Below are 26,511 nucleotides of genomic sequence, written 5' to 3'. Positions count from 1 at the left end.
ACTAGGACGCCGTAAATAGCACGGTAAGATCATCAATAATGGGCTCCTAGAGAGTGGCCAATGTAGCAACCCTGAAGAGCACTAGTTTCCCAGGCATTTCCTGGGAACGTGAATGGAATGAGCACCAGGGTGACGTTTACGCAAAGGCTGGGTGACGAGTGTCAGTAAGTGCACTACAAATGGGAAGGTTACAGAAAAATACTTCAAAGAATGAATTCACTTCCAGTGTAGCTTTAATTTTCTGCTTCAAAAATGCAGCATAAAGATAAGCAGGTTGAGGATAAGGGCAGAAGGTAAACCAGCCTGGTAAACAAGGGATTCTGGATACAGGAGTCTAAGAGGCAGCCGAAAACAATGATGATAGGATTTGCAAAGGCTGCTGAGAACAATCAAAAGACACAACAGGGAAGGTATTGCTGCATGTTCACCAGACTTCTCAGGGAAATAAGAGAGGGCAATGGAAAGCAGTTTGAACTGGGAAACGGAAGACCCGGCATTTTTCCCCTGCTCTGTCTCTAAGAGTCCCTCAGACAATGGGCAAAGTAAACAGGTTCTCTTAAAAGAAATGGTTGAGCTAAATGATATCTAAGATCCCTTTGGGGTATAATGGTATATTCTAAGCCATGTGCTGGTTTCACAAAGTGACTGTTACTGTTCCTTAAATGTCACCTTTTAATTAATAGCTATTTGTGTATCTCATTGTCTTTGTATGTACACCTAATAAACTGTCAGGAGGATTAACCAAGTTGAAATAAATTCACAACAAAATTAAATACTTTTCATATCACTTTCTCAGTTAAACCCTCTTTTAATAATACAACCATCTTAATTTATATCTCATTTATCTTATACATTTATTTATTTATTGTTTGAGATGGAATCTCGCTCTGTCACCAGGCTGGAGTGCAGTGGTATGATCTCACTGCAACCTCCATCTCCCGGGTTCAAGCAATTCTTCTGCCTCAGCCTCCTGAGTAGCTGGGACTACAAGTGCCCACCACCACGCCCAGCTAATTTTTGTATTTTTAGTAGAGACGGGGTTTCACCATGTTAGCCAGGATGGTCTCTATCTCTTGACCTTGTGATCCCAAAGTGCTAGGATTACAGGTGTGAGCCGCCGCACCTAGCCTTTCTTATACTTTTATAAGCAAGAACTTCTTTACAAATTATACCTATCATTTATTTTCATACAAACAAAAAATGTATAAAACTCAACTAAGAGTAGGCATCCGAAAATCATATGTTCTTTTCATTCTGGAAATGCAGTATGGAGAAAGAGTAAATTTAGACAGCATTGATGTTGATTGGACTGATGCCTACCCAAGGCTCTAGATTGGTGGAAAAGAGAGACATGACTCAGAATATTTTCCCCTTTGGCATAAATTCCCAAAGCATCCAAATACCCATTGTTGAATGTTAGTAAAATATTAATAGTGAAAAAAAAAAAAAGGAATGGTTTGAGATTCTGATTAGTTTCAAATTATTTTGCTGTGCATCAGCTTGGAGCAAAAAATTCAAATATAGAGATAGACACATAAAAGAAATGTGTGGGTTACTTTTGAGACCAGTAATATATAGCAAATAAAACTGTTTAACTCTGAGAATGAATCACTACTTTAATAGAAAAGCCAATTGACTGAGAGCTCCTCTTTGCTTCTAAAGAATGATGGCAACATAATCCTTTCCAAGAGTCAACAGTGAGAGGATAGGAGGGAGGGTCAGAAGTCAAGCTTTTGGTCTGGTTCTCCATTGGTTTTGTTGGCAGTACAGACGGATCGCTTAAAACATCAGAGTAGGACCCTGTGTTTTGTTACAAGTTTCCTGTTATCTTAAAAACCAAGATTCTCTCTGCCATTGCCTAAAATTAAAATATGAAATACATATTTCTTTGGTGAGTAGGTTTTTTTTTTTGACGCAGAAGCTCTTTTTAAATCAGAATACTCTTATGAAAGGTAGTATATTATGACAGCATTAATCATCACTATCTTTTCTGAGATCGATTAAAAAATGCTTAGAAATTTAAGGATGAGATGGTACAAAGGATAAGTATGTTTGATCTGGAAAGGAGTAAGCTGGAGTCTGGCTTCCTTGAAATCTTGTCCTGTTTACCTCAAGGGAAGCATTAATTATGTCTTGCATTTTTCCCATAGTCTTTTGCATGTGACTGTATGATAATGTTAAATATATTACATAACATATCTGTTTTTATTTCTGAATCTCTCATATTAAAATTGGTGCCCTCAAAGATGGAAGCCATGCCTTCGTACCTCTTGCTACTCCTCAAATTCTAGTTCAGTTATGGCAAGGGGGACACATGCAGTAATTGCTTATTAAATCTAAGCTATTACATTTATTCTAAAACTTTTAACACGAAAGTCAAATATCTGGAGTAAAATAATTTCCTTCCCTTCTAAGGTCAGTCTTAAAGTTCATAAATTAGTATGAGGATGGCAGGATAAGCCTTTGTCACAATCTGACTTTGGTTTCTAAGGTCAGATATATTCGCAAACTGTAGTCCCCCAAATCTATGGGTAATAGTTTATGGGAAAGAATATAACTGTATCTCCCAATCACCTCTTTGTAACATTCACTTGCCAGTCAACTTCTCTTTGGAATTAGAGTTGTTACCGAGATGAGAGGAAAATTAATGCCACTGTCAGCAGGAGAAAGCTCCATTTGGTGCTGACGACAATGCCTGGTGGGCAATGAAGTGAAAGAGTGGAAAGGATTTCTTAGGGCATAGCAGTCACACACCATGTCAAATAAAATTGAAAACAAATTAATATTTTTTATTTTTAATTAATCTCAAATAGTACTTGGTAATCCTAATATAACAACATTTTCAAATACTTCCAAAGCAATTTTCCTGAGAAGATCAAAGTGACTAATGAGTATCAGTGTGTTAATTCCCAAAACATCACTATGAGAACTTTCAAAATTAGAACACAAAGGGAGGAAGGCGTGAAAAATGATTTGTCTTATGTCAATGGTATGGCTGGACCAAAAGCTCAATGTGATGTATCTTCTGCTGGAATTGCTTGAAATCTTGATTTCTAAAATGAGGAAAGGGAAATATCATCTTCCAGTTTACCAGGAGCATGGTTCTGAGCAGTCTCTCTCTCTCTCTCTCTCTCTCTCTCTCTCTCTGTGTGTGTGTGTGTGTCTATATATATATATATTTAGATGCCTAACTTCTTGGCATCTAATATGATAGAGAGTAGACGCAACATATTGAGTAATTAAACATGTTCTGGAATCACAGTTGACAGTTGGCACAGCATATTTAAGTTATAATATTCAGTCAATCATTTAATTGATAATTCTTATCAAGCATAAAATGTTCCGTGTAAGGACCTATGTTAGGCACGAGGAATTTGAGGTCACTAAAACACATGCCCTGCCCTCATGGAGCATACAGTCCAGAGGGGGAACAGACAATGAGGAATAAATGCCACAAATAACCTGCTGTCACATTCTGAAAAGACCTAGAAGACAAGGTACTAAGACAGAGTATGCTAGTTCCCCATCCTTGACTAGCAGAACTTGAGGAGGGCTGTGTGAAGAGTGGGACTTCTATTAAAATAGCAGTGACTGCCCTCGATGCAGGAAATGCACTTGTGAAGAAATCCTAGTTAATCAGACACTGCCTTGGTCATGGGAGATGTGCTATAAATGTTCATGACATGCAGTCGGTAAGAACAAAAAGGCTAAAGACCTGAACATGTTCATTAAAGAATACAAATATGTTCAAATATACAATTTAGAAAAAGAGTAATACTAACATGCTGTGTTCTTACCCCTATTGTTCCAAAACTTTCTGGCTTTCTTCTCATCTTTTTCTTGCACAAGTGTGTCCAGATCCATTTGATCAGGTACCAGAGAGACTTGGGGCTTGGGATGACATTGAAGGGAGTAGGCAGAGTACCTCCTTCTTCAAAATAACTCATCCAAAGCTTTGTTCGTGCAAATTTCCATTCTATATCTGCATGGTCCTGAACAGGAGAACATGACAACTGATGACAGGTTCCTTAATTAATAAGGTACCATGAATTTCACAGACAGCCTGTAACCTGACTTCAAGCGACTCTTGGAACATTAATTAAATTGCTTCTAAAACCACCACTGACTCCCAGAGATAGTCATCTAAACATTTCAGATGGTGGCTTAACCTAGAGTAGTCACAGGTCTTGTGTCACTTCTCATACTTCCTTCTTCAGTGAAACAGACATCTAAAATAATTCCACGTTAAAAAGACTGCAGTAATTAGTTATGACTTGAAGATTAGCCTGCATCTTCTGCACTGTAGGCTCACGTTAGCACAGTTTCATTTGATTCAGGAATAGATTTTCTGTCTTAACCAAAGCCTTGTATTCCTGTTTCAATTAATGTTACCTCCACAGATGCTCATGGCTTAGCCTTCAGTGTTGCCAGGAAAAGTCTTATTGGATATGTTTTCATGTGAATATTATTGCCCACCTTTGGCCAATGGAAATAAACACAGAAAGAAGTTCCTCTAATAAATGTAGAATTGGGCCTCTCTGACACACCATTGAATCTTGACCTAACTTCGGACAGATTTCACCAAAGAGCAGTATGGCCAGTGGTTGCCCACAATCCTGAGGCTATCCCCTTCATCATGTATTACTCACTCCACTTTATTAACCTCCTGGGGAAACTTTGGAACATTTGTGGCAATTAGATTTGGGGCGGCCAGTCTCTTCTTAGAAATTTAGCCATAAATCTGATTTAAGCAGAAAATCTGAGAAGTAGGAGGTGGTAGAGACTGGGCATACATTCATTTTAAGAATTCAGAATAGTTCATTGTAACCAGTTAATATCATAAACACGAACTCATATTTTACAGTAGGAGAATAATCTTCAACTATGCTTCATTTTGATATTCCTAAATTGCTGTATGCTGATGAATAAGTTATACATACATTTCTACTCTGCACAACACGGGTTTTAATCCAGATACTGGGCAGATTGTGCTTTGAACAAGAATCACCATAGCTAGAAATTGCATGGCCTTATTGTTGCTAAGCGAATGTTTGATAAATGGGAACACAGAAGCTGCAGTTTCTCTCCCTTTTCCCCTCCCTTTCCTTTCTTATTTCTCCCTCGTTTCCTTTCTCTTTCTTTCTAAACAAGCTTATCGGTTCTGGCTGATTATACTGCATTGGTAAAGAGAATTGTATATATTGTTTCCTGCAGGCATAGAGAATGGGACTCAGTAGATCTGGCTCAAGGAAATAAAAAGACAATCACTTAGATAAAGCATTGGCCTGTGAATAGCTCCTTCTGATTCTCTGATTCCCAGGGAGTCTCAAATTATGTTATCTTATTGCAATCACTAAGCAAGTGCTTTCTTTGTTCATGATTTAGGATTTTAAGAGGGTCTATAACATAGTCTATGGTGCTTAGAAAATCTCGAGATAAAAAGTTCTAAGCTGGTGATGACTAGATCCACCTTCCACTACTCACCTTCTAACTCCTAGTCAACATTTGAAACTCGGCTTAAGAATCCTCTCTACTCAGAAGCCTGCTCTGCCTCCCATCAGTCCTGAGCTGCCTCATATTTCCAACCCCAGTCAAGGTCCCCTCTTCCACACTTTCATGACATCCTCAAATTTCTTTTCTCAATATTGAAATTATTTATCGATTCTTTATCTCTACTATATCATTTTTTGTTGTTGTTGAAAACGGGACTTTTTAATTCTTTGTATCCCTAAAATTAAGCATATGTCTGGTATATAGTTGGTTCACGATAAATATTTAATCAATGAACAAATGAGTGAACGGAAAACAGGCTTTAGTTGGGGCCTACATAACTGCTTCTGCCTTTCGACAGTTTAATTTTCCTCGTTTTTCATGGTTTAACTATGACTCTGAGTTACAGTTAGCAAGAAAAAAAAGAGAAATAAAAAAAGAAAGAATGTAAGAGAGAAAGAAGAAAGAAAGAAAAAGGAAGGAAGAAAGAAAGATAAAGATAAGAAAGATAAAGAAAAAGAAAGAAAGATAAAGATAAAGAAAAAGAAAGATAAGAAAGAAAGATAAAGAAAGCTAAAGAAAGAAAGAAAAAGAAAGAAAGAAAGACCCCAGAGTATATTCTGCCATTCTGGGACAGGGGAAAGCGATATTTGGCATGTTCATGCCTCAAGGAGGCTTCATGCATGGAGACCTGGAATCACACCTGTCTCAGGTTCTTAATACCTGTTTTGTTCTCCATACTCTTAGGGTTTGGGCTAAGTAGAAATAGAGAGTTGAAGATGATTCTCATCTCTGTGATGAAGTTACCTAGAAAAGCACACCTCACAAAGAAGCAATAAAAAAAGTCATAATATTCTTAAATAGTGTTTTCTTCTTGATGAAATTGGGACATTTAATGTTTTAAAAGATCCAGGCCGGGCGTGGTGGCTCACGCCTGTAATCTCAGCACTTTGGGAGGCCGAGATGGGCGGATCACAAGGTCAGGAGATCGAGACCATCCTGGCCAACACGGTGAAACCCCGTCTCTATTAAAAAAAATATAAAGAACTAGCCGGGCGTGGTGGCGGGCGCCTATAGTCCCAGCTACTCAGGAAGCTGAGGCAGGAGAATGGCATGAACCCGGGAGGCAGAACTTGCAGTGAGCCAAGATTGCGCCACTGCACTCCAGCCTGGGTGACAGAGCCAGACTCCGTCTCAAAAAAAAAAAAAAAAAAAAAAAAAAAAATCCAAATTGCTGGCAGCTTCCTTGTATCTAGCTTGATAATTAAAGGACTTCTAATTTGTTGTTGTTGCTAATGTTCTGGAAAACAGAACCCACATTTTGGCAATAAGTTGATTAGTAGAATATAGAACTTCTGACACAAAAATTTAGAGTCTATAAAAATTTCAGATCGTAAGATGCTTAAATGAAATTCAAAGTATCTACAAATTCAGATATTAACCTCCAAATCCTAGGAGCTACCTATTTCCAGAGGAATTATTTATGCATTTGGAATACTTTAGTCTGTGAATTGATAAATAAAAACCATCTATTTTCATGTTCTATGCAGTTTTACGTCAGTGATGTCTTATGAGAAAAATGTGCCCCCCTAAAGATGGCTGAAGTAAAATTCAGAGTTCTGCTAGACAAAAACACAGTAATAACACTTCAGAGATTTAACCATAGATTCAAAGGTATAATGTAATGTAGTTATTTATGAAGAGAATGGGAAAACTATAATTATGCTTATAAAATAATAATGTCTAAGGTATAAATATGAAATTGTCTTGGTATAAATACTTGTCTAAGGTATAAATATGAAAGACTTAACCATATTACATTCCACTAAGGGTTCTGATTTGCTGCTATTGCTAGTGGTCATAGACGTATATCACTAGTATGTAAGTTCAAGCAGATAAGTTCAAGCTTTGTCTTTCTTGTGCATTGCTGTATTTCTGGTTCCCAGAACAGTACTGGGCAACACAGTATGTACCAAGTAATTATGTGTTGAATGAATAAATAAATAACTTATGCTAAGTTGTTTAGATTCCAGAGTTTCAAAAAAATGTATTGTATTGTGTATTATCCTACAGAATTTAATACTACTTCTCTGAATACATTGCTTTCCCTGAGTCTTAAGAAATTGAAAATCCTATGGCTTCTCCCCTCCCCAGACTCCTCTCTGGGTTATCTTCTGTGTCTTCCCCTACAGGAATGACTTTGCTTATGTGAGGGTGGCAGGTTAAACGGACCGACAGGAGGCAAAACCTGTTGTACGCTGCACAGAGATGAGTTGCTTGTTTCTAAATCAGACCTCAGCTACTATTTACCATAGCCAATGACTGCCTGGCAAAATAGATTTGGTTTATCTTTGTAATCATGTGTAACACGACAAAATCAGATTAACTTATAGCTACATACAATGTGCTACTGCTCAGAAATTTCAAATTAACCATTGATAATTCTTATCTGTCTCATCAATGGCTAATTATAGATTTTATTTATGATGGTAAGAAGATGGAGTATAGCTGACAACAACAGATTCTAGAGGAAATATTGAATTAAAATAAAGCTGGTCAACTTACAGCAATCAGTTGGTAAGAATTATTCATCATAGCTATTAACATGTTGAGTAGAACAACCAGAGAGATGACATTGTATGTCCCAAACATGGTGGCACCAACAAATTCAGTAAATTCATGCTGTGCTTTGACATTGGTCACATATAAATTGATGAGTCCAAATATTGACCAAAACAGGGACTGCAATGTCTCAAATAACCTGTGATAAAGATAAAAGGATACTAATAGCTATAGTAATGGAATAATTATACATAGGGTATAACAATAAAGCTTGGTGCTATTATATATATAATTAACTTAAACATTAATATCAACAGTAAAATAACCTTTTAGGACAATTATAAAATTAAACGATAAAAAGAGTGAAAGGAAACTGTTTTCCTCAAACTAGTAGAAATGGTGTACTTAAATTTCCCAAGAGCTTTGAAAGCTAAATTTAGTTTCTTAGGGCAGAGAGAGGAAAATGTGGCATGGGTACTGAGTTAAGAATGGTTTTTACTTTCTCAAATGGTTGGGAAAAAAAAAAAATCAAAAGAGTGATATTTTGCGACATGAAAATTCTGTAAAATTCGCATCTCCATATCCATAAATAAAATTTTATTGAAGCGTATCCATTCTCATTCATTTATTCATTCCCTATAGCTTCGTTTGTGCTACAATGGCAGAAGAAAGTAGTCACAGCAGAGAACATATGGCTCAGAAAACCAAAAATATTTACTATCTGTTCCTTTTCATAGAACATTTGTCAATCTCTGTTCTAGAGCACTAAGTCATCACTAATAAATGATAGATCCCAAATTTTAGGCTTTAAAAAAGTCTGTTCTTTTACTGATTTTGCTTTGGTTGTAGGAGAATGGAGAACATTATAATTATTACAGATTTCCATGTTTGCAACTAAAATTGGATATTTTGTAAGATGGCAAAGAGTCTCAGAATGCTTAGATAATAAAATTTGGTGGGTTTTTGTTTTTTTGGTATTTCAAGGAACATTTTATTTATTCTAGCCAATGAATGAGCTCTGGCTATTTTATTGAAAATAAATAACTTGCTCCAAAAAATAAAATAAGCTGAGGAGTATCTGAACCCAAATGGAGAATTGTTTGTTTCAAAGGGACCATAATAATTCATTAATATAGTGTAAAAACGACAATAGAGCTTTCATACTCCTTGATAAATCATTAAAATGAGACTATTTAAATTACGAAAATAAAACGAAAACCTCATAGCGGGCATGATGACTAAGGAGGTAGGATTTCTGTCTGTCGAGAGATTAGCATTAGATTGGAATGGTGTTGCAGAACCAAGTCAATTATGGCTTCTGGCAACTCTCAGCCCCAGTAGCATTGTCCCCTATATGCCCTTTTATGGAAAGATAGTCCTTGTGTCAGACTCTGGGGCTCCTCAGCCAATGCCTCTGTGGATTAAGTCAATCATGGTCAAGTGACCCAAGGACAGACAATTCATATAAGGCCAGTGGCCTGTGGCATGCACTAAGGCAAAAATGATCAGAATTCCCCTCTAGACAAGTTTGCCTTAAAAATATCAAGATAATTGCCCAAAGGGGTTGAGATGACAGGGGTTATGATGTGGAGTCAGAGTCACTGGAATGACAGGATGCCAAGGGTCTGAGACAGCACAAACTAAGAAGCAGAGAATTGAGGATGAATAAGCCAGGCAATAAGTAAACTCGGAATAAGGATGAAGTAGCTGACTCACTTTAATGCTGACACACAGAGTAACAATCCCATGGCCCAGCACTATGTCAACTCCGGCTCTTCCTAAAGCTGGGGCTTGCTCTAGGTTCTGCCCTTGCAAAGATAAACCCTTACTCAGAAGATTGAAGGGCTATAATTCTGTGCATGATTTTTATAGCAAAATGCCTGTTACTTGAAATAAGCCATGAATTCTGGTGCATATAACCAGGAGATTCTAACTAAATATGCCTAATTGGCATTCAGGATGGAAATTGCTTTTTTAAAAAGGTAAAAAATTTCGTATTTTTAATTGAGCAACTAATTTTAAGATATAAAATTAACTATTTTCTAGAGCTGTAAAACGATGGAACAACAGATTATTGTGAAGCAGAAAGGGCACTGATCTGATCAACTTTAGCCAGACTGTGATTCTTAAATGGAATGCTGCACATTCATTCTTAGAGGAAAACCCAGATGTCAGATTCCAACAATATTAGAGAGAATTAAATCTGGCTCATCGGCCCTAGACAAAGGGCACTAAAGCCACTCTTTGAAAATTTCTCAGGAAAAAGTAAATTCGGCCCATGGTCATGAATTCTTTATTTTGAGTAACTTTAAAGACAATTCTAAAATTAATCATAGTGTCCTTTGGATTTAATGTGAAATAATTGTATTCTTTCTTTCCAAATAGTGTATTTTCTCACTGTGAGTATACACATAAAAATCAGCTAGTTTTCCTGACATGAATAGCAATTCAAGGAAAGTTATAAGTTAAATATTATAAGTTATAAAACATATTGTGTAAAATGTTACCACATAAATCCCATTACAGGTTCTTTTTCAAATAAAAACAATGATGCAGAATAAACGGCTTATTATTTTGAATAGTATACATTTGCTCCTGTCTAAATACTAACTACTAATCTTAGGAAATATTAGTAAACACTTTTGCAAGATATTTATTGATGTTTAAAAAAATTTAAAGGGGAAAATTCTAAATAAAGTGACATTTCATGATTACTTATGGATTCTTTCTTTCTTTGATTTTCCTTCTTTCAGTGGAATAAGTCACTGGTGAGGATTAAAGACTAGTTCCACTTAACTAAAATATATTTACTACTCAGAGGAATTAAGACCCTGGTCTTAAAGTGTTTCTCAGTGAATTGTTCAGATAATAGGTGGATTTTTAAAAAATCGGTCTGGGTTAACATTTCAAAGCCATTGCTTTCAGAAATGTTTTTATCATTATTAATTCCCAAATCTGTTGAGACCAACATTGCCCATAAATTGAAGGATCCTTACTTAATGCATCACATCTCAGAATGCCTTTACATGACTAATATTTTTCTTGTTCTGTGGTAAGATATGAGCTGAAAACTCTCCAAGATAATGCTGTAATTTAATTAAGTGACATTTAGTACAATACTTGGGTCAAAGACTAAATCCTAACAGTCTGTATGGGTGGACCGAGGTCCTGCCTTCCTAATGATAACATTTTGTCTCTTGCTTTGAATATATTGCTCAACATCTACTTTATATAATTAGCTGGTTTTCCTGATTATATATTTACAGCCAGAAACATTGAATGTGTAAAATGTAATGTATTCCACCATTGAAGTTTTCCTCTATCCCATGGGACTAAAACAATGAGCAAACATAAATTAATAAAAATTCATCTGAATATTTTATCTTTAGTTTATAAGCAAAAATATAATATTAAAATAATGTATGACTCCAACTGGCCAATTACAACCATTAGGAATACAGCTCCAACAAATATAAAAGGGCTTTGCTTAATGAGACAATACCTGTCACAAAGCCTGTGCCCCTCTCTTCATAAGAGAGTACCTTGCCAGGGGCTAATAGCTTAAAATTGCACATAGAGTAGTTTCAACAACTAAATATTCTGTATCTTTTGGTAACATGTAGTTCTCGGGGTATTTAGAGAATAACCTGGAAAGGAGCAGAAGGAAGTATTTGTTCACTGGTGGGAAACTGCATGAAGTCGGAGAGAAGACATGGATCACAGCCTGACACTGGGTGTTCACAGCTAGGGAGAAGATCAGAAAAGGCCCCCAGAAAAGGCCTCCTGGAAAAGGTATATCTGAGGTAGGATTTGGAAAAAATAAATTGCCAAATGGAAGGACAGATAAGGACATTCTTGAATAAGAGAAGAAAATAACATATTTGGAGATTTATATTTACAATCCATCAGGAAATATTGAAGAGTAAAGTATTGCTGGAGGATTGAAAGATGAGACAAGAAAAGGAAGTGATACAGAGGATGTTCGTCTCCTTCAAATACCATGTTGAAATGTAATCCCTGATGTTGAAAGGTGGGGCGTAGAAGGATGTGTTTGAGTGATGGTGGTGGATCATGGGTTGCTCACAAAAGGCTTAGCGTCATTCTAGGAGCAATTAGTGAGTTCTCACAAGATCTGATTGTTGAAAAGACCTCTGCACCTCCCTGCCTTGCTTTCTTCCTCTTTCCCCCTGTGATGCCTGCTTCCCACTTCCCTTAGCCTTTCACTGTGAATGGAAGCTTCCTGAGGCCCTCCCCAGGATCAGATGTTGATGCTGTGCTTCTTATAGAGTGTGCAGAGCCATGAACCAAATAAACCTCTTTTCTTTATAAATTACCCAGTCTCAGGTATTTCTTCATTGCAACAAAAATGGACTAAGATAGGAGGCAGGGGACAGACAGATCAATGAATGATCTTAAACATCAAGCTAAAGAATGTGGCAGTATCCTGTAAGCAATAGGAAACCATTTTGGCACTTTAAACAGAGGACCCTCAGATTTTGGTTTAGAAATATAACTCAGGAAGCAAGATGGAAGACATGAAATAAGGCAGAGACCAGGGGCAGGGGTACTTAGATTTGGGCATGAGTGGAGAGCAAGGGGAAGACAGTGTCAAGATAATAAGAGCGGGAACAGACATTTGTTGACTGACTACACATGGAAGAGATGAGAAGAAGGTAGGATCTAGAATAAGATATACATTTTTGATGTAAGTTTCTGGGTGGATTGTGGTCATGTTGACTAAGAAAAGGAATTAAGCAGGAGGAAGAATACGTTTTAGAGAGACTATGATAAATTCTCTTTGATGGAATGTAAGTCTTTAAGAGGCACGTAGAGAGAAGTGTCTAATAGACAGCTGAATATATTGTGCAACCCAAGGATAGAAATTGGTGTTAGTAATATAAATATGGAAGTCATGTCTTAGACATATACAGCCAGTTCCAAAAGCGTGGATGAGTTTTCATAGGGGTACTGTTAAAAGGGTCTCAGGTTAGTATGCTAAGACATACCACTATTTAAAAGCAGTAATGAAAATAAAAAATTATCAGAGTAAAGTTAGGGTTAGGGTTAAAGTGAGAAAGGCTAGAGAAGTAAGATTTGAAGTGAAAAGGGTAATAATATGGAAGTTAAAAGGGGACAAGATTTGCAAAAAGGGAAGCATTAAACAGGGTCAAATGAAGCAGACACATTAAGTAAAATGTGAGCAGATAAATGTCCATAGTTAATGGTGATAAGAAGGCTCTAGATGATAATTTTTAGAGCAGTTTTAGTGGAATGATGGAAGCAGAAGCCAAATTGTAATTGGATGAAGTCTGAGTGAGAGGTGAGAAAATAACATATCTTGCATAGGCTTATTTTAGGGTTACTTGGATGAAACGAATGAGAGAAACAGGAGTGGTAGCTAATGGGAAATACTGGGTTCAAAATTTCTACAAAGTTTGAACCTGAGTGGAAGGAATAATAGAGATGAAACCTTATGAGAGGTATGTGAGAGATAATCCTCTACCATTGCCAATCATGACAATAATAAGAGTAGCTACCATTTTTGATGACATTGTATGACATGCACTGTGTTAGGTACTTTATATGAATTATTTTATTTTTAACCTTCACATAGAATAAGGTCTCAGAAATAGTGGGTAATTTTTAATTTATGAATCATACAGAATTACAAAAAGAAAATTAAAGACCAAAGAAAGCACAGAAGTAAGATGTAGAGCAGGGGCCCCAACGGTATCACTATATACCCTGTGACAGTGACTGATGTCCGTTTTGCTTAAACAGAGTCATCAAGGGATAGGTGACTTATGCCTAGGACCTCCTGCTTCCTAATGCTAAGGGCTATTGATATATATTTTAATTTTTCAATATCGTGAAGCAAAAACTAACTTGTGGCTTGCAGATTTACGTTCTATTATTTAGAAAAAATAATTCAAGTGCAATAACTGATTTATTTGGGTTGAATGATATAGGCCTATAGTATTTAAGACACATAATTATATGTTGCTTCTCATGACAATAGAGGAAACCATTGGTATAGACAAACGAAAGTAATACATAATCCCAATAATCCAATATATTTGATTTTGGAATAGAATTTATATTAAGTATTTTACATCTTACTTGTCTGGCCATAATCTCCTTTGATTTATGTTATGATTAATTTGTAATATGTTATTACTTACAAATAAACCAATACTAGGGACAAGGAAATTCCTAGGAATTTTAGGGGATCATAAATCATGACAGTGTTAGGTATAACCTATTGATTGCAGAGGAATCAGATAGGTGAGAAGGGTTGGGTCTGGGAACCAGAACTGTTCCCCCAAAATAAAGAGGACCTAGGAGTTAACACAGTTTTAAATGCTGTGTGGAAGTTCTTTCTGGAAGGCAAAGGAGGAAGTCAGAAGGATATGGCAACAGGAACAGATGGGGTGGTTTGGGCAAGCAGTTTGCATCAGGTTATGCAGCGTAAAGTGAGAAGAAAGTTGTGAAAGAGCATTCACAAGGGTTTTCCATCAGAAATCCAGGAGACCAGCTGGCAGACAGACAAAGACTGTTAGAGCAGAACTCTCATTTATGAAGGAAGAGGTTGGTGGGATCTGACCAATGTAAATCTCTAATCCAGGTTTCCCTGGCCAAGTTGCAAGTCAAGAACCACAAACGAGATGGGGGTGAGGGAGGAAGAGAAGTTCAGATATAAAAACTGGGATGCCATCCTCGGCCATGCTAGTTATGAGGATGTTTTTGCAAGGGATTTCATTGATTCCTCCTGTCCAGGGTCAGAAGAGAGCAGTGGGAAGATGTCAAGACTGAGTGAACCAGTCAGGTCAAGAAACTGCTGCTTAGGAATACAGGATCAAGATGGAGCTGGAAGGCCGGCGAAGTGGCTCACGCCTGTAATCCCCATACTTTGGGAGGCTGAGGCGGGTAGATCCCTTGAGGTTAGGAGTTCAAGACTCAGCTATGGCCAACATGGTGAAACGCCATCTCTACTAAAAATACAAAAATTAGCCGGGCATGGTGGTGGGTGCCTGTAGCCCCAGCTACTCCGGAGGCTGAAGCAGGAGAATCACTTGAACCCTGCAGGCAGAAGTTGCAGTGAGCCAAGATCACACCACTGCACTCCAGCCTGGGCGACCGAGCAAAACTCTGTCAAAAAAAAAAAAAAAAAAAAAAAATTGTGTTTTATTTAAGATCCGTGGATGTATCAAATCTATTTCTGAAAAAAATGAGGTATCAATGGCTGACATTTAAAAATTATGTGCAAATAAAAAGATGATGGATAATTAAAATGAAGTTTTAAATATTGGGGCTAAGATAAAACAGATGTAGAATTAAACCAACAAGAGCATTTTAGCTGTAAGTGATTTTGTTCATGTGATATTGAATTTTTCTTACTTGAGAAATTACCATCCTCTCTTATAGTATACATGATTCTGTGATGGCTCATGAATAAGATATGACTTTTAAAGTCACCTACAAAATGACTGTGTATTCAAATGTGGTTACTGTGTGGAGGAATATCACTTCACTTATTAACTCACCTACTAGTTAACTGTCTGTTTGTCACAGTGGGAAGGAAATGGGACAGATATATAGAGGAATAGCCTATGAGAGCTGCGTGACCATCAGACACAGTGCCCATGAAGCTGCGTGCTGTTAGCAAAGCCTGTTATAAGAATAACTGAAGAGAGTTGACAATAGACACTGTCTATTGTTCATCCAGCTGTAAGGGCACAGGAAGTGTTGTGTGCATGACAATAATGGCTAGATTAGTCTTAGATTTCCATTTGCACTATTTTTAGATGCTTAAGTTTTTGTGTAGGAAACTAGAGAATGAAAGAGATACATAAATGGACTTTAGTACCTGGGAAACACATAAGGAAACATTGAAACCTACTTGAATTTTCCAACATGAGTGGTTTTACATATGTTCTATCTTTTAATGTACTTGTAAGCTTTTGTAGTACATAGGTTACCTCTTTCAATTCTACATCAAAAAAATAGTATCTATTGCTTTCTTTTTCATGAAGTCATTTAGAAGAAAAGATGATTTTACTAAAATTTAAAATAAATGTGCCAGGTATTCTTTTTCCTGTCGGTAGTTTTCATTTCTATTTAAAGCCACATTAATTCTGTTTTCTGCATTAAGCATAATTTTAATTCCCCATTTTCTTTATAACTATTTGTCATAGGTTTTTCAAGTTTGTGATGTGGTGCACTCTAAATGCTGTACAACATTACCAGTAGAAATGTCTATTAGACTTACGTTGAAAATGCATTATTCTGCTTTTCACATCGTATGCCTTTGCAGGTCAACCCTTTCGTTTCTTCATAATAGAAGTACAATTGATTTAGGCCATTTGCAAATGCTAGCAACACAAGGCAGTATATGAATAGAAACTTCAAAATGTCCAGGAGCATTCTTCCCAGAGATATTTGCAGAGGTCCCAGGTGAGAATTTGCAGTAAACAGTGAGATCAGACGCAGAGAACTGAAGATGTTTGCAATAGCAAATAAAGCCTCTGCCACCAGAGTAGGATGCCACATGTCCCATGATTCTCGTGGATTAAGGGCACTGTACTGGAGAAAACAGAAACAAAAGGAAAGTAAAACCAACACATGCATATAAATATATCAAGGTCAGACCCAGAAGGTAAACTATTAAATTTTGAACAAAATAATTGATGACCTTGTTTTTGATTTTTGAACACACTTGCCAATTCTAGAGGAACACAGGTAGGATACAAATTACATACAAATGAGTACAAGTGGCGGTCTGTTGCTATGGAAACAGAAATGACCAATATGGGCAAAACCCATCAGTGCTTCCTCTCTGCTATGTCCTAAATGTAAATACAACCTAACTTACAAATCATCCCGGCAGTCATTGAATGGCTAATTTTTTACATTTAATATATAGGAAATATAACATTTATCTGAATGTTCCTTAAGTAGGTAAAATATGTGATTTGAGAAAAAAATTGCCACCTTAAACTTTGACCAGCAATTATTTAAAAAGTAAGCAGATTAATTAAAATGTCAGATTTGAATTATCCTGATATTGAAACATATAAAGAGCAAAATAAAATTTAACTGTGTACTATCAAGGTAAATTTGTATCCTTTTTTTTTTTTGAAGGGTCAAGGTCAGGCATGGTGGCGCACGCCTGTAATCCCAGCACTTCGGGAGGCTGAAGAGGGCAGATTACCTGAGGTCAGGAGTCTGAGACCAGCCTGACCAACACGGAGAAACCCCGTCTTTACTAAAATACAAAAAAAAAAAAAAAGCCAGGCATGGTGGCGGGCACCTGTAATCCCGGCTACTGGGGAGGCTGAGGCAGGAGAATTGCTTGAACCCAGGAAATGGAGGTTGTGGTGAGCCGAGATCACGCCACTGCACTCCAGCCTGGGCAATAAGAGCAAAACTCCGTCTCAAAAAAAAAAAAAAAAAAAAAAAAAAAAAAAAAAAAAGGTCGAATATCCTTTTTGAAATATTGCAGTATGAAAATCGGTAATTAAATCTGTATTAGAACTGAACAATAAATTGAATTATTTGCTTCATACACATCACTGAAAAATATATCTAGACAACCAAGATATTTTTCCGATGAAAAGAAAGTTAGTGCTACTCTGAGTTCCACAGAATGTTTTTTACTCTTTTTATAGCACATTTTACATCAAAGACCTTTACAAATGTGAATCAATTAATTCTCCTTGAAACTAATAGATAGTAGTTTTTAATCTCTCTGGGGAGAAAATGTATTATAGGCTCCTGATCTTATTCAACACTCAGACTCTTGCTTGACTGGTGGTGTAAAACAATCAAGTTTGAACTAGAAGAAAATTATTTTCTATTTTTAAATCCCGATAAATGTTCTTGAACATTCCCACACATAGCTTCCGCACAAAATAGCTAATTACTGAAGATGTAAAAAAAAAGCTAAGATGTTTTTCTCTTTCATTATGACAAGTGTCAGAGTGAAAGTTGGATACTAAACATTACCTAATTCTCTGCTCTTAGTCTCACTATGTATGATGCCACCTTTTCCTTCAAACACCAAGATCACATTCTCCTTCCTTTCCTCACTTCTTTCTTAAAAGACACACACATTTAAGTCCATAAATATTGATAGCTGTTCCCCTATAATTGATAGCTAATTCTGTCAACTATAGAATCAACTCATAAATATTTATAGTTGAGGAATATCCCCCTATGTTGATAGCTAATTCAATTTCTCTTCCTTTAACCTAATATAGCTCGGGACTATATATCAAGATATACAAAAAATGAAACAAGAAGTATTCTTAAGAATGCAGTCATTTTCTTGAACTTTTTACAACATTTAACACAGTGTCCTGAATATCGTGGGTGCTCAAGAAATATTTTCTCCTGTCAAGTATTCATAGTCCAGTGAGGCACAACTAATTATAATAAAAATGCTCTAAGAGATTAACACAAAGTGCGGTGGGAATAGGGAAGAGGAAGTGATGAATTCTGTCTGGCGCTCCTGAGGCTAGGAATGGATAGAGATGATGTGTTGTCAAAGCTTTAAAAGTCCTTCAAATCTAGGAAAGATGCTATGCAGTGATTTAGGTTTCACATCCAGGCCAGCTGGGATGTGGAACCATCATCACATTATGACTGGGTCAAGCTCTATTACGGACCTACTGTGAAAAGAGCCCTTCTTGGTAAATTATCTCAGCTGAGACTAAAAAAAAAAAAAAAAAAAAAAAAAATCCTAAGAGGAAGGTTTTCCATTTTTACAGATTCTGCGCCACTGTGATTATCTAACTTACTTGATTTCATAGTCCAGCACTTCTAGTCATGGCCAGGAAAAAATGCTACATGAATATATTCACTTTATACAAGGTCAAAGCTTTAGGTAAAACATTGCTGGCATCTGGGTTAAAGGATGTTTGAATGGCAAAGAACCATTGGAAGTTAAAGATGGAGAACTCCTGAGAAACTTAGGGTCATCTTCCCAGAAGCTATGTGCTTACACTCAGAATAATAAACCTAGGGACCTTTGCCTCCCCAGGGACAATTTATTTACTTTAGTTGAAGTCTTTCTCTTTTCTTCTCCAGGGGAAAGAGAGGCAGCTGGCTCAGCTGCACGGTATGAGTTCTGAGACACGTATTTTCCAACCTCCTCTCCTGGGGTACAAACCCCTGTATACACAGGGTACGGCTGGCTACTAGGTCCCCCACTGGGGACTGGGGGATGGGGAACCAGTGCTAAGTTTGCTATGTAAGTAAATAATTTATCTGTTCTCTGATCCAAAAAACCTCATATCCTGTCACGGATTAAGATATATAAATATGAAGCAATTATCTCTTGATTTTATTCTAAGTTTTGCTTTTTGAAATTTTTATCCCATCCTTCACATAGACATTTTCTTAAGTTTTTAACTATAGTCATCATTTAACAAAGTGATTGTTATAATGCTTACAAATTGTAACATTCTTTGAATTTGCAGCAAATAATTGTAATTCTTCAATCAGTCAACGAATTTTCCACGCCTATTCTTAGGAATTAAAATATCAATTTGAATTTTTAAAAAATTTCTTTGGCTCTGCTATTTAAGAGCAATTTACAAAACCTACCTTTACTTTTCATCTTTGCATGTTTGTCTTTGAGTGGCCTCTTCTCAGTTTCCTTTGGAAGTTCCTCAATCTCACCTGTCCCTTAGAAGTTGAGTTCACTTTTCAAGCCTCCTCTCTTCTCATTCTACACATTCTCCCTGAGTGTTTTCCAGGATTTCAACTCTCAGTGATTATTCTCAACTCTACATCTCCAGCTGAGACTTCTCACCTAACAGCCCTATTCTGCACTGTACTGTCTGGTTGACTTTTCCACTTGGACATCTCACAGGCATCTCAAACTCACAGACTGAAAGTGTAACTCATCATCTTGGCATCCTCAAACTCTTTCTCTATTTACCCCTTCTGATCTTATGAATGGCAACAGGTCACCAAGTCAGAATTTGAGGTTCATCCTAGAATCTTTACATCTAAAATTCCAGCATCTAAACCCAAATCTTATGTAGGTTGCTTCCTTCTCTTCGTACCTCTTATTTCTCAGATATAACTGTAGCACCTTCCTCACTGCTCTCCCTGCCTTAAGTCTTATGTCCTCCATCATCTATGTATCTCCTCAAGAATCTTGTTTTTTGAGATGTAGTCTCACTCTGTCGCCCAGGCTGGAATGCAGTCCCATAATCTCGGCTCACTGCAACCTCCGTCTCCTGGGTTCAAGCACTTCTCCTACCTCAGCCTCCTGAGTAACTGTGATTACAGGCACCCACCACCATGCCCAGCCAAGTTTTACATTTTTAGTAGAGATGGGGTTTCACCACATTGGCCAGGCTGGTCTTGAACTCCTGACCTCAGGTGATCTGCCGGTCTGGGCCTTACAAAGTGCTGGGATTACAGGCATGAGCCACCACGTCCAGCCCTCCTCCAGAATCTTTTAAAGGAGCCAACCAGACCATGTCACATATTATTTAATGTTCTTCAATCACAACATTGTCCTTGAGATGGCCTTCTGGTTTTTCAACATGCTACATAAAGCTTCTGTGTTCTGACTTCTTTTAAAGATTTAACTGCCATTTGGCCCTAATTAAACACCTAATGTTTTGGCTCAAACTTTCAATACTGGTAATTCCTCAGATTAGTTACACATTCTTACCAAAATGCTTTTCCATGAACATTGTACCATTTTTCTAGAACGAATTTAAATTCCAATTATTTTGTTATTCATTCATAAAGTATACATGAGTGTGCCTGCTCTGTGTCAGGCACTATCTTCAGGGTTCATGGTAGTGATCAAGGAAGATGCCATACGAGTTTACAACATGGTGAAGTCTTACATTAATCAAGCCGTGCTAATCTTTTACTCCGACTGCAGAAGCACGGACACTAGGATCTTGCTGATCAGAGCTGACAGCTCCGTGTTGTAAAGTAATCCTTTAGAAAGAAATCAAGAACTACTTTAAACACACATAGGTTTTCTCGGATCATTCATTCCTGTATTCCTCCTTCTCTCAATTATTTGTTTTCAGTCCGTACGTACCCTAGTTCGGTTTTGCCCCAAGACTTTATTTCTATTCAAAAAGCACTCTGGGGAGAAGAATTATAGACATATTAAAAAACAAAGTGATTAGAGTATATGGATCATTTTTATAAATGTATCTTGACACAGATGTAACACAGAAGATCTGGAGACAGTGAGATGAGTATGAGAGGATGAGATAAGTTGGAGCCAAGTCATGAAGAGTTTAGCAGGAATGTTAAGAGAGAAAGATGAACTGAATCATAATATTGGATCAGAAGTTTATTGAATGTAGGAAAATATGTTAGGTTATCTTTATATCTTCTATAGTCTCTGATGCATACTTGTGAATGTCAAGTAATAAATAGAAATGAGTAAAAGTTAAATTAATATGAAATAAAAATACTGGGCAGTGAGATTAAATAAGAAACATGTATTTGGTTTTAATGTGTGCTTTACATGGTGAAATCTTTTCCCTTTCTAGAAATTCATCAGATAATTAAGTAGTGAAAGGCCAAAAGGACCAGTGTTTATACCAGGAAGGCATATTATTTTCTCTTCAAGTACATAATTCTGATTAAACAACTAAGATTCAAATCTCTATAGCTTTCTGCCATAAAACTAAAGAATATCTTAGACAATCCCACACTTTGGGGAGCAGACTAAAGTTACACCACAAAACTTTGCATGTAAAATGGATAATATTGAAGCCATACATATTTTTATGCTCTCTTTGCACATTATAATACTGTTGCATTGTATATAAAAATTAAGAGCATATACTGCATTTTTATATTAGATTCTATTCTATGGCATTAAATGTTCATTGATTTAATCTTCATAAACATTCTATTATGTTTGATTGTTATTATTGTTTTACAGCAGAGAAATGTGAGGCATAGATTCAGTAACTTGCTCCAGATCGCATAGGTAGGAAGTGATATAAGTCGTAGTCACAGCAGTTCCACGGCCTTGGTTAGAAGGGCTGTTTAGTGTGTGTTTTAAAGAAAGATCTTTCCTGCAAGTAGATGAATTGCAGAAGTGTGAGTGCCATGAACTGAATTGCACCTCCCCAAACTGAGCCCCCCAGTGTGATGGTATTTGGAGATGGTATTTTTGGGAGGTGATTAGGTTTAGATGAGGTCATGAGGGTGGACTTTCATGATGAGAGGAGTGTCCTTAAAAGGAGACACACCTTATAAGGAGAGAAAGTTTGCATTCTCTCCCAACCTCTTACGCCCCATCCCCACCAGGTGAATGTGGCCAACCTTCCATAAGTCAGTGAGAGAGACCTCACCAGAAACCAACTATGCTGGAACCTTGATCTCAGGCTTCCAGTCTCTGTAATTGCAAGACCCCAGCAGAGGTCCTAGTTATAACACTGGTAATCCTATCTGATGCAAAAGAGGTGAATCTATTTACTAAGGAGAATTATTAGCATGATTTCATCTACCTCGTATTTCATAATTACTAAATCACATATCTCCCAGACCTTAATACCTAAATTTGTTCAAGTCTAATCTTCTCTCATCTTCTCATATGTTCACTGCTCTATTTCAGGCAATCATCATCATTTGAACCATTCCCTGCATAAATGTCATAAATGGATCCTTATAATTTATAGGGTAAAATTCAAGCCCGATAGCAAGATGTGGAAAGTCCTTCTCACCTTCTCCTTGCCCACATTTTTAGGATAATCCAAAATAGATATTGAACTCTGCTTGTTAGACACTCTCACTTTTGCATATTGTGTCTTTTCTGTCTTGAATGCTCATGCATGTTCATGATCATGATAGATGTCCACTTGTACTGTCCTCTGGATAATTCCATGCCATTATAGAAAAGTTCAGTTCCTTCTCTCATGCCACAGTAGCCCCTGTTATAGACCTTACTACATTGTAAGATCCTTGTTTACATGCATTTCTCTTTCATCTGCCTAACTGTGACCCACTTGAAGGCAAGAGCTACCTCTTGGGCAGATTTGCATTCTCAGCAACCAGATCAAAAGCTGTTTCTTAGTGTGCTCCAATAAATGCTTATCGATTTAATTAGCTTCTTGATTCACATAATAGCTGTTTGCTTTATCTACATCAGACTCTATTTTTTCCTGCAAATAACCTACCTGTTCTTAAAATAATAATTTATAAGTTATTACAAATTAGCCTGAAAAAATTGAATGACAGAACAAGCGTAAGGTAAGAAAGGACAAATCAAAAAGTCACAGTGACATCACAGGTCCCCACAAATAGCAAATCAAAAATAATCTTTTGATTGCTATCATCAACTTACAGATGATAAAATTGATACCTACATTCAATAATTTGCCCCACACCATACAGATTGAACATGGTGAAGGCAAGTGTGGACCTAAAGCTCACACTCTTTTTAAATTAAAATAAAGCAAAAGAGACACATTAAAGACCTTACAAAAGGCAAGTCTAGTGGACTCATAGTATATGAGGAAGAAAGCAAAGACAAAAATAAAAAAAAAAAAAAGGAAAAACGAATTTAGTGTGTTTATTCTGTAACAGGCACTTTAAATACATCGACTCATTTACTTCTCATGCCAACAGCATAAGGTAGAGATTATTATTTTTCTTATTTTATGGATGAGACAAACAGAGATGAAGAAACAGTCTCAAGATCACCCAACTAGTAAGTGATGGAGGAAAGGAGCACAAAAGATGTGATTTTACAGTGCATGCCAGTGAATACATGCACCCAACTCAAACACATACATTGTGCTAAATGCAAATCCTTCAGAAAGGACATGTCATGGTTTATATTTCCAATTATAGCTGAACTCCTATGACCATATATTAACAAACTATGTATTTTTTGAAGATTTCACATTCCTTAGGTCGTCTTCATCTGCAGTAATTACTGTGCACTTCTCCATATCCCGTTTCCCCCTCTGCCCCCTCCTCTTCATCACTGGGGGTGAATGAGTTTAATTCTAAACATAAAGAACAATGCTTAGATTTTAATGGTAAATTAGATTTTGCCACTGTAGAATTTACAACTTTTTAACTAAATTAAAATCCCACATCTAAAAGTCTTGAGGCAAAACATCTACAAATATCCATTAATCTGTGTAAGCATACTCACTACATACCAGAGTTCTTACATATGAAAAAATATATGTACTGTATATAAACATCATACAAATGTAACAAATACAAACATGATATAGCTTAGTTTAAATATTTTCTAAATAAATGTATAATAGCAGTTTCTTTTGGACTCAATCTCACACTTCTCTGAGCTGTAGAATAGGTCTAGCTATACAATGCAATGTTCTTCACAGTGTCTTCCTTAGATCAACTGTGTCAATATAAACTGGGAGTTTGTTAGAAATGCAAATTTGGACCTTGTCCTAGTATGCCTAACTTAAACCTGGTGATGGAGAAAAGGAGCCTGAGTTTTAGCAAGCTCTCCTTATGATTCTTGTCCACCTAGAAATTTGAGAAGAACTGCTATTGTGATATAATCCCAGAATTTCATAACAGCACAAAACCACAAAATAACTACCTATATTACTTTTAGAAGAAGGTCTGAACAATTTTATGTATACATCTAAGGATTATGACAGAAGAAGGGGACTGGAGAGCTAGGCGCTTAATCACAGACTGCCCACCTCTTACAGAGATGCATAGTCTCCTTTGGTTAAAAGAGTACCTTCTGCTGTCTTAAATTTTTCAAGGTCATTTACCTCAATGCATTAATACAATTACCGAATTATGTTTTCATTTTAAAATATACTTGCTTTCCATAAAATTGACAGAAATTGCTTTCCCCTAGTATTTTGGTGAGAACTGGTAGCATTTTAACTGAAAACTATGGCCTTTCCAACTTCAGACAATTTTGATTCTGTCATACCTGAAGGTTGCCCACAGAAGCAGAGGGCGTTATTTTAAGAACTAGGCCAAATGAATAAAAGTTAATCTACATGTTAGAATTTCGTAGTTCAGATTATTAAATTGAATGCATTATTTATGTCATACCCAATTGTATATTCTTTATTTATTTATTTATTTTACTAATTAAGTAGTCATTTTGAAAATTTTTTTTAAAAGAAAGAGAAAAGAAAAGGGGGAAAAGGCAAGTCAGTGAAGGAGAGAAGATAATCCTTTGGGTTGAAAGAAACCCAACAAAGTACAAAATAATCCCAATTGTCATGACAGAACAAAACTGTTTTATGCAAATTATGAGGTTGGGATAAGATTGATGGTGTACAAAATCTGGGGGAGTAATGAGTGTGTGAGATTTCAGGCACTGTCAGGTTGAATGGGATGAGGAGAAAGAAATTATATTCTGCTCTAATTATATCAAATTGTATTAGTTTATACTGAAATAATAATTTCAACGCTTTGAAAGAGTAATATTTTGATCTGTCTATGAAATTTTATCTATTAGTTATAACTGAAGAAAATAGGTTTGGGTTGTCAAAATTTAAACAGTGTTTGAAGTAGAATTTCAGTAGAAATAGAAAGGATTAGAAACTAGAGCAGTTACCGTGAATAATTTTGAGACATCATTCTACTTAGTAGATGCAAGGGAATTGGGTGATAACTTCTACTTATAAAAATTTGTTTTGTGATTAAAGGTTATGCATTTACTTATGTATTTTTATCCCTATATATCTATTAATAAAACCATGAGCTGATGAATACTACATCCATAAAAAGCTCTAGGTAACTTTATTAATAAAATTAATATCAATTGAAAGTATATCATTAATAATCAGAACATATGCTTTACCAACAACATAAATAATAGTTACCTTTACAAACGCAACAATTTTCAAGGAGATTGTTGCTAAATATAAGGAGTTCATTACAAAGTCCATTAGATTCCACCAATCATGGATGTAGTCCTGAAGTCCGCCATCCCACATCTGTTTAATTTCTCCCCATATGAAACCTGCGATTATAGAAAGATTCATTATAAGTATGGTTTCAGTAGAATCACTAAAAAAAAGCAATATACAATTTAACAATTACAGATCTCGAAGCTGCAAGAGACCACACTGTTACACTAGAATGCAATTTCTATTTTTTTATAGGTAATAATATTGAGTCCCAGCCATAGTTTAAGACTTTCAGATACTAAGTTAATTCTAGAAGATGTTGTTAGGACAGCCTCACTTTCTTTTATCCATTTGATAAATTCATAAAGATATGTAGTTTTTGAGTTATACTGTAGCTCCTTTATAACTATATATTTCCCTTGCAAAATAACATTTTCTAAAAAGCAAATATCTTGACATATATTTTTCTCCCAAGTCAAAATGACTCAAAGATCATGAAAATCAGTGTATCTAGCAATCAAAACTGGTTTCAGACAATAAGTGGAGTACCTTATTGTCTTTCTTTAAGCAGTTAGTGCCTTCAGAGACCGGACTT

At 36.3% G+C, this 26,511-nt stretch overlaps 1 protein-coding gene across 7 annotated transcripts in view; it reads right to left on the bottom strand.

Annotated features, from left to right (window-relative positions):
• Nucleotides 1-26,511, bottom strand: part of TRPC4 (transient receptor potential cation channel subfamily C member 4) — a 228,775-nt gene that overhangs the window by 15,250 nt on the left and 187,014 nt on the right. For 5 of the 7 annotated variants that reach the window (XM_010383061.2, XM_030922179.1, XM_030922180.1 and 2 more), the window contains 4 exons: nucleotides 25,890-26,029; nucleotides 16,322-16,635; nucleotides 8,056-8,251; nucleotides 3,798-3,992 (listed from right to left, as the gene is read on the bottom strand). In XM_010383061.2, the coding sequence (XP_010381363.1) occupies nucleotides 3,798-3,992; nucleotides 8,056-8,251; nucleotides 16,322-16,635; nucleotides 25,890-26,029 (845 nt within the window). Of the gene's footprint in view, nucleotides 1-3,782; nucleotides 3,993-8,055; nucleotides 8,252-16,321; nucleotides 16,636-25,889; nucleotides 26,030-26,511 lie in introns of all 7 variants that reach the window. The other 2 variants (XM_010383057.2, XM_010383063.2) reach the window with 2 other exon arrangements.

Source organism: Rhinopithecus roxellana, chromosome 18 (genome assembly GCF_007565055.1).
Source record: "Rhinopithecus roxellana isolate Shanxi Qingling chromosome 18, ASM756505v1, whole genome shotgun sequence".
Taxonomy (NCBI): domain Eukaryota; kingdom Metazoa; phylum Chordata; class Mammalia; order Primates; family Cercopithecidae; genus Rhinopithecus; species Rhinopithecus roxellana.
The sequence above is the reverse complement of the archived record's forward strand: the minus strand, read 5'-3'. Positions and strand labels throughout refer to the sequence as shown.